Source organism: Coptis chinensis, chromosome 3 (genome assembly GCF_015680905.1).
Source record: "Coptis chinensis isolate HL-2020 chromosome 3, ASM1568090v1, whole genome shotgun sequence".
Lineage (NCBI taxonomy): Eukaryota > Viridiplantae > Streptophyta > Magnoliopsida > Ranunculales > Ranunculaceae > Coptis > Coptis chinensis.
The window spans coordinates 91,140,491-91,149,280 of record NC_141458.1 but is presented as its reverse complement, the minus strand read 5'-3'; the positions used below and the strand labels follow the sequence as shown (position 1 = coordinate 91,149,280).

Sequence of the window (8,790 nt, the reverse complement as noted above, 5' to 3'; positions counted from 1 at the left end):
AACATTTGCCCATATGATTCTCATTCAAAATATAAAGAATTAGAGTTAATACAAAAGTAATACTTTAGTATATAACCCTATCAATCTCCCACTTATACTCAAAGCATTGCTTTTTAGTATACTACTATCAAGTCTGATGCATTTGCGTCTAGTTTCCGATTTTCAGTTAATTATTCTTTGATGTTATTTTAATGTTGTTGCACCCAGTTTCTGATTTCTCGTTAATTATTCTTTGAGATTAGTTCAATGCAGTTGCATCCAGTTTCCAATTTCACGTTAATTATTCTTGGAAGTAATTTTGGTACATTTGCGTTAATTCTTCTTTGAGGTTAGTGTATGAACCTAAAATATCTCACTCTCAACTACTCACACTTTTTCTCTTCCTTTCTCCCCCTCACTGTGCTTTTCTCTCTTTCTCTAATGCGACCTCCCTTTTCTATCTCCATCCTCTTCTTTTTATACCTCTTCCCCTTAGTATCTGGATCATCCATCTGTCCTCTCATCTGGTGGCTCCCCTTCGTGCCATACCTATGCCACGTCTGCGGTCTAGGGTTCTGCGGTTATGTTTCCCTACTTTCTGGGTTATCTTATTATGCTGCATTCCACTCTTTGTCCCGCTGACCTGGTCTCCTTCCCTTGATTGGGTCACCACAAATGCCCCTTCTCGACTCCGCGGTCCTATTAATGGACCCGGGGTCGAGAACCCTCACCGCTTCATTCTATGTGCAACTTGATATCTACTCATCGGTTTGTGTGTGATGTTGATTGTAATCATCATGCGTGTTTTTTGTAGCCCCTCGTACTTTGTGCGGACACATGTCTCCTTTTGGCTGGATCCCTGTCTCGTCCTTTCGATTTTCCCAACTCTCCAAAATTACCTTTTTATCCCTCCTCTATATAAACTCTTCTTCTTCTTCTTCTTCCTTTCTCATTTTAACTTTTGCACTCTTCCTTTGCTCTTCTACTGCTCTGCCACTTTTCTCTTCTCCGACCAACTTTCGGCTTGTGTGCGCATCCTCCCTTCCTTCGGTGACTTTCTTTCCCTCCAGGCATTTTCTTCGGGCTCCTCACTTCTCTACTTGCTTCCTTTGGTACGTTTTCTAAGCTTTTCTTTCTTTAGTTTGCACTGTTATTTGAGTTTATTCAAATTCTCGCATCTGTTCATCCCCTTTTCCGATGTCGGGTTCTGAATCCGGTGACTGTTCCTCTTCCCAGTCCGGTAGAATAGCGTCTCCACCCCCTTCGGCCCCTGCTGCGGTCCCCTCCACCTCTAGACGCCCAGCCTCATTATTGTTGCCCCCTTCCCGGTGCCGTAGACCTAATTTGGTCGCAATTAGGGCTGCCTATGGCATTCCGGCTGACATAGTTTTAGAACACGTGCCATCTATCACCCATTACCCCCACCTGGTTCCCCGAAGTCCGGGGCACCTTGTAATCACGGTGGGTCAAATTGTCGCCGGTTTACAGTTGCCTCTCACTCTACTGGACGTTGAGGTATGTAATCATTTCAACATTCCCCCTTGCCAACGCATTGGAAATTTTTGGAGAGTTTTGTATGTTGCGAACTTATACAATAAGACCGAAGACCCTAAGATTACGAGCCGCGATATCTTTTCTCACTATTACATCAAAAAAAGTACCAAAGATGTTGGTGTGGGGTACCAGTCCTTTTGTGTACGCCCTCGGAAGCAATTCTTCCTACTTCACGTCACCACCTCAGATAAAGTGTGGCATCACTACCCGTTGTATGTATCAGGGCAATTTCTATCCACAGACCTTCCTTCTGATTTAACTCTTAACCATCTCGCCTTTATAACCCGCGGTGTGTATCTCTGTTCTTCCCTTCTCTCTTGATGTATTGCCCCTGTTATCTCTAAACTGTGGTTTCTCTTTATTTCGCAGGTTGGCGGCCAGATTCCAAGTCCCAAATCTACTCCGGCATCTCGAGTCCTATCTTTCAAAGGCTTTGCGACCTCGGACCTGCCCAAGCTGCCCGCCTGGGTATCCACCCTACTACCGCTACTGTTACCAGTCCCCGACCTACACAATATAGGCGGTTTCTCAGCTCCATTTTATCGCCCTCCTCCTCCCAAGGAGCGTAAACCTTGAGCATCTCCTCCTCCAAAGAAAAGGTCTCACGCTCACACATCCTACCGCCAATGTCCCCGAACCTCCACACAATCCCCCGCCTCCCTTGAATCTCACGATCCTCCCACCTCCTCTGCTCCCGAAGATATGGATGATCACAAACAAAAGCTATTCGACACAATGATACCGATGATGATGTTATGAGGGAGGTTCCCTCCACCGAGGTGCGGGCATCTGCTGACCAACCTCCATCCAAGAAACATCGGACCTCAGCATCTACTGAACCTACCCCTACCCCTCAGCGGACCTCCACATCTGAAGAACTTGCCGCTACCACTTCACCCCTTCACCCTGCTGCCTCTTCCCTCCGCACATGCTGGTTTGGCAAAGAACCCATTCCCCCTACTGCCCTGGCCTCTGAGCTCGCACCTGTAGAGGACTTTTGTCCTATTTTCAATGTGCGCAATCGCAGGGTGAATACTGCGGACTCTGCACTGGATAATGTGTCCGTAGCTTGCTCTCTCTTTTACAATGCTCACTTGCCTAATGACATAGGGTATGCGGATGGGGGTTCATTTGATCAACACCGTACTTCCCTGTATACCAACTGGGAGAGGGTACTATTTTTTTTTCTCTCTCTCTCTCTCTCTCTCTCTCTTTTTTATTTTTTTTTTTTTTTATTTTTTAATCCCTCTTCCTCTTTGATCCTAGGTGAGCCTGGATGTCTTATTCATGATCCGCGGCTTGTACAGTGCGAAGACCAAAGTGGCATCCCTAGAAAAAGAGCTTAACGGCCTTGGTGGCCTAAGATCTGCCTATGCCGGCTTTCAATCGGATCTAGAAGTTGCTAATTTGGCCAAAGTCAAGGCCCAGGATGAGCTCCAGTCCACGGAGAGAGCTCACGAACAGTACATGGATAAGGTCAACGAACGTCTGAGCCATCAAAGGGAAGTGCTCCTCCAACAACATCAGCTCAACCTGGATGCCCTCACTTATCAGCACAAGGAAGTTGTGGACACCCTCAACCAGAAGTACCAAGAGGCCTCCCCCGACTTACTGCAACAGCACCAGGCGGACATGACTGTACTCCATGACCGTTTCAATCTCCTGGCCGACAAGAGGGTGACCAAGAAAATTCAAGAGGAGCATGAGAGACTCACACGGGAAGGTCGTCTTCTCCCCGAAGGGCCTGCCACCCTAGTGATCGAATCCCAAGATGCCATGAGGGAAGAAGTGCCGACCCAAGAGGTCATTCATGAACATCCCGTGACAGTCGAACCGTTCACCCAGACAACGGTCACCCATGAGACCACAGCGGTCGTCGTCGAGGAAGCTACTGATGAGATCACCGCTGCTACCATCCAAGACACTACAGAAGTGATGCTTACTAATGATTCCACCTCTGAAATGCTCTAGAGAACTTCTTTATGTAATAAGATACTTTTACAATTTCTTGATCTGTTTTTTGATCCGCGGAGGGCTCATCCCGCTCCGCGGGCTCGATCATGTCATGACCTACTGGAATACCTCATCTTGTTCCAGGCTCCCTCCAGCTCTACCGTCAGCGAAGGGCTCATCCCCTCCGCTGCTTCTCCATCTGATGGGCGTAGAAGCCCGATGGGGTCATTCTCATTGCCCCATGTGTCTCTTGCATCTCTGATATGTGGAGGGCTCATCCCGCTCCATGGGCTCAATCATGCCATGACCTACTGGAACAACTCATCTTGTTCTAGGCTCCCTCTAGCTCTAGTGTCAGCGAAGGGCTCATCCCCTCCGCTGCTTCTCCTTCTGATGGGCGAAGAAGCCTGATGGGGTCACTCTCATTGCATCATGTGTCTCTCATATCTCTGGTTCCCTATCCGCATTCTTATTTAGACATCATACATAGCAAACAAATTCCACTTTACAAAAGTGTTGTGGTCTTATATTTACAAACAGCCCTCAGTCCTTAGCTCTGGACTTTCCTTACATTGCTTGGTAACTTCATTACATTCAATTGCAAAAAAAATTCAACATTCTTACATTCCAAGGCTTTTCTATCAGTTTTCCCTCCATTGTTCGTAGCTTATAAGTACCAAACCCTCATACATCCACCACGGTGTATGGCCCTTCCCAGTTCGGACCCACTTCCCATCCTTTTCATTCTTTGTACTTGGAGTCACTCGGCGGAGCACCAAGTCTCCTATCTTGAATTGCCGCGGCTGACCTACTTGTTATATTGCCTCTGTAGCCGCCTATGATACTCTTAACTGGATGCGTGCTGAGTCTCTTTTCTCTTCTGCCAGATTCAAATCCCCTGCCAAGATACGCCAGTTTGACCCCTTCTCCCCGGCCTTAGTTCGTATGGTGGCTGCCACCATCTCTGAAGGAATTACGGCCTCGATGCCGTAGGCCAAGGCAAATGGTGTCTCCTTGGTGGTGGTCCGAGGTGTAGTTCGATAAGCCCAAAGAACATGGTTCCACTCGTCTGCCCACGCGCCTTTCTTGTCTTCCAACTTTTTCTTAAGGTTGTTCATTATCGTTTTGTTGGAAGATTCGGCCTGTCCATTGCCCTCAGGGTTGTAGGGGGCCGAGAACCCCTGTTTCACCTTGTACGCCTGCAGGAATTTAGTCACCTTTGCTCCTGTGAACTGTGTCCCATTGTCAGCAATGATGGCATACGACAGCCCAAACTGGCAGATGATGTTCTCCCATAGAAACTTAATCACCTGTGGCTCCTTCACCTGTTGCAAAGGTACGGCCTCTATCCATTTAGTGAAGTAGTTCGTGGCTGCCAGCATATATCTCCTTTTGCCGCTAGCCATAGGCAATGGTCCTACAATATCCATTGCCCACATAGCAAAAGGCCACGGACTTGAGACATTATGTAGGGGTTCCGTGGGGGCGAATATCAGCTGTGAAAATCTCTGACACTTGTCACACTTCTTAGCGAATTCTATCGCATCCTTTTTCATATGGGGCCAGAAGTAGCCCTAGGTCAATAGTCGGTGTGCCGTAGTCCTCCTGGCGGAGTGGCTCCCACAGTCCCCCTCATGCAATTCTGCCAGCACCTCCAAGGCTAACCGCGGTCCTAGACATTTCAAAAATGGTCCATTGAAGTTCTTTCGGTACAATTCACCTTCCAACAGAACATATCTCTGAGAAGCCTGTTCCAACCTTCTTCTTTCTTTCTTGTCCGTCACCTCCTTTCCCTCCAAGAAATACTTAATGGGGTCCATCCATCCTCCTTCTTCTTCAGTAATCTGACACACCTCTATCAACTCCTCTGTGCTTGGCTTCTCCAATCTTTCTACCCGTATTGTTCTTTCCTCTGACCCAGGCATGGCTGCAGCCACATACGCCAGAGCGTCTGCGTGTCTATTCTCGTCGCGCCCCAAGTGTACAAACTGGAGCTTCACAAACTTGTTGGCCCTTTGGTGCACTACCTTTAAGTACTTGGCCATTCGTGGACATCGAGCAACGAACCCACCATTTGCTTGATATACCACTAGGTTCGAGTCGGAATACACGGTCAATTCCTTCACTCCCAAGTCCTCAGCCATTCTCAATCCCACTATAACTGCCTCGTACTCTGCTTTGTTACTAGACGTCGCAAATCCTAGTTTCATGGTCGGCTCTATTCTGTTATTGTCAGGTGTAACCAACACAACCCCTATGCCACTGCATGCGTTCGTGGCTGATCCATTTGCGAATACTCTCCACTAGGGGTGACTTCGGATCGGATCGGATCGGATTAACCTCCTTCGGAATTTTTCCAAAAAAAATTCGGAACCTAATATTCTAGCCAAATCCGATCCAATTTTTTTTCGGATTCAAAATATATTTCCAATTTCGGAACTTTCAGAAATTTCGGAATAACTCGAAAATTTCAGAATACTTGGTAAATTTTCAAAGATCTCTTTACTTTCAATTATTTTTGGAATATCATACGCCAATGTTCATTGTAGGAGAGAAAACCATGTCCACAACACCAATGTACCAACAACAATACGACTTGTTTATTGAGAAAACCATGTCCCATTTTCATTCAAAACAAAATGATGAGAAAACCCATTTTCACTCAAACAAATGATCCAAGAAAAGCGAGAAAAAGAACCTACAACCACCAATAGCAAGCATTGCATTCTATTGAGGTGCGGTATTTGTAATGTTTCAATCTTTTTAGGTGTGTGGAAATTGAAGCGTGAAGTGTCGTGATAAATAATGGATTATGGTCTTGGACTCAAAGTAGCTTTACATAATATTCTATCTATTGGAATTTGGCTTTTGGATTAGTCGGAAGTCATTATCGACTCAATGACATTTTTTTTTCATATCATTGTTGTTATGGCAGACGGTGTAATGACAGTAGAGTGGTCCAATTCAAGTGGGGAAGTAGCGGCTAGGTTATGTTTTTGTTTTGTTTTTGGAAGTAAAAAACTAGAAAATGAATGAACGGTCGAGATCTAATCAAGTGGATAGTGGGAGAAGTATATATTTTCGGAATAAATTGGCAATAATATCGGAAATTTCAGAATTTTCGGATCGGATCGGATTTTAGAATTATATCCAAATCCGATCCAATTTTTTTTCGGAATTTTCGGAAATCGGAAAATCGGCCCATGAAAACTACACCCAAAGCCAGACCAATTTCGGGTCGGATTTCGGAAAAATCGGAAATTCGGCAAAAAGAGGCACCCCTACTCTCCACCCATTCCTCTTATCCCAAGGGTCTAGTAGATTAGGCTCTACATCCTTCTCTGATTCCATGACCATCTCCTCTCCCCACGTGGGATCCTCGGCAGGTAACTTTGCCAGAAACTCTGCTACTGCCTGTGCCTTCTCCGATGTTCTTATATGATATTGTATCTCGTACGAGCTAAGCATCACTGCCCATTTCAACATTCTGCTTGACTTCTCTGTCCTTAATGCTTGTTTGAGAGGTAGGTTCGTCACCACCACCACCAAGTGTGACTCAAAGTAAGGTTTTAGTGTTAGGGCTGAGAAGATTAAAGCAAGGGCATACTTCTCCATTCTGTTGTACTGTGTCTCGGCATCCAACAATGTTTTGCTTTAAGAATACACCAACTTCTCCACTCGATCAACTAGCCAGACAAGAACTGAACTAACCGCATACTCGGTGGCCCCCAAATATAGGTATAACTTCTCCTCCTGCTCTGGTCGTGATAGCAAGGGAGCCTTGCCCAAATGCCTCCTCACATTCTGATGTCCACAAGAAATCAGGGGTGCTTCTCAGTAACCGATACAGCAGTCTACATTTGTTAGATGACTTGGAAATGAATCTACTCAAAGTCGCAACCCTGCCAACAAGCCGCTGCACCTCTGTGACATTCTGCGGTAACAACATCTCCACTAAGGCTCTTATCTGTTATGGATTAGCCTCTATTCCCCGATGAGTAAAAATGTAGCCCAAGAACTTTCCCGTGGTCACTCCAAATGTGCATTTCTCTGGATTCAACTTCAAATTGTACTTTCGCAGTATCCCGAACGTTTCCCTTAATCCCTCTAAGTGTTCCACTTCAACCATGCTTTTGTCCACCATGTCATCTAGGTATATTTCAATCCCCTTCCGAATCTTACTTTCGAACATTTTCTCCCCCAACTGCTAAAAAGTGGCTCCTGCATTCTTCAATCCAAATAACATCCTTGTATAGCAATATGTGTCGCCTTCTACAACAAATGTTGTCTTCTCCTGATCTGGCACGTACATTGCGACCTGATTATACCCCATAGATGCATCCATGAATGAAAATATCTTAAATCCTGCTGTCCTATCCACCAATTCATCTACCCGCGGCATGAGATAGCTATCCTTCAGGCACTCCACATTCACATCTGTAAAGTCGACGCACATCCAGACCTTGCCATTCTTCTTTGGTACCGCGACCACATTGGATAGCCAATCTGTAAATTCCACTTCTCGTATTATTCCAACTCCTTTCAACCACGCAACCTCCTCGTGAATGCCCTCTGCATATTTCGGTCTAATGCTCCTCATTTGTTGCCTCACTGGCTTGGCGTCTTCCTTCATATGTAACCGATGACACGCAAACTCTGGATCTAATCCTGTAACATCTTCTATTACCCATGCAAACATATCTTTGTTTTCTGACAAGAATTGTATTAACTTACTTTTCCACTCTTCGGCAAACTGGACCCTACCGACGTGAACGTCTCTTCCTCCCCCTCCCTAATATTTACTACTTCAATCTCATCAAGCGTCTTCAGACCCACCGCTGACTCCTCTTCCCTCTCCCCACGGCGCACTGTAACTGCTATGCGTGCCTCTTCCTAGGGTTTGAGTTCTCCTCTTCTGGTCCGCAGATTAACCGTTTCACTGTACCCCGATGACTGTTCTTAGCCATCACCTGATCTCCGCCAACTTCACACATGCTTGTCGGGGTGGGAAACCGTATCACTTGATAGTACGTCTATGGGACAACCTTCATCTCGTGAATCCACTGTCTCCCTAAAATCATGTTGTACTGAGAAGAAGAATCTACCACCATAAACCATGCGAAAATTGTCACTGGCCCCATGGTTACCGGCAATAAGAGTTCTCCCATAGGCTCCTTCATACTCCCATTGGACCCATATAAATTGGTTTGCGGAGGCCTCAATTGCCTAGGATCAATCCCCATTTCTTCCAAAGCTCCTTTAAATAGCAAATCCATTACACTACTACAATCGATCAACACCCTC

At 45.9% G+C, this 8,790-nt stretch overlaps 1 protein-coding gene across 1 annotated transcript; it reads right to left on the bottom strand.

Moving 5' to 3' along the window:
* Nucleotides 1-5,060: 5,060 nt before the first annotated feature.
* On the bottom strand, nt 5,061-7,101 carry LOC147511602 (uncharacterized). Its single transcript, XM_086598515.1, has 2 exons — nt 6,779-7,101; nt 5,061-5,709 (listed from the first exon to the last, which is right to left on the bottom strand). Exons 1-2 carry the CDS (start codon nt 7,099-7,101, stop codon nt 5,061-5,063), a joined length of 972 nt encoding a protein of 323 aa, XP_086454641.1.
* Between the last annotated feature and the right edge of the window lie 1,689 nt (nt 7,102-8,790).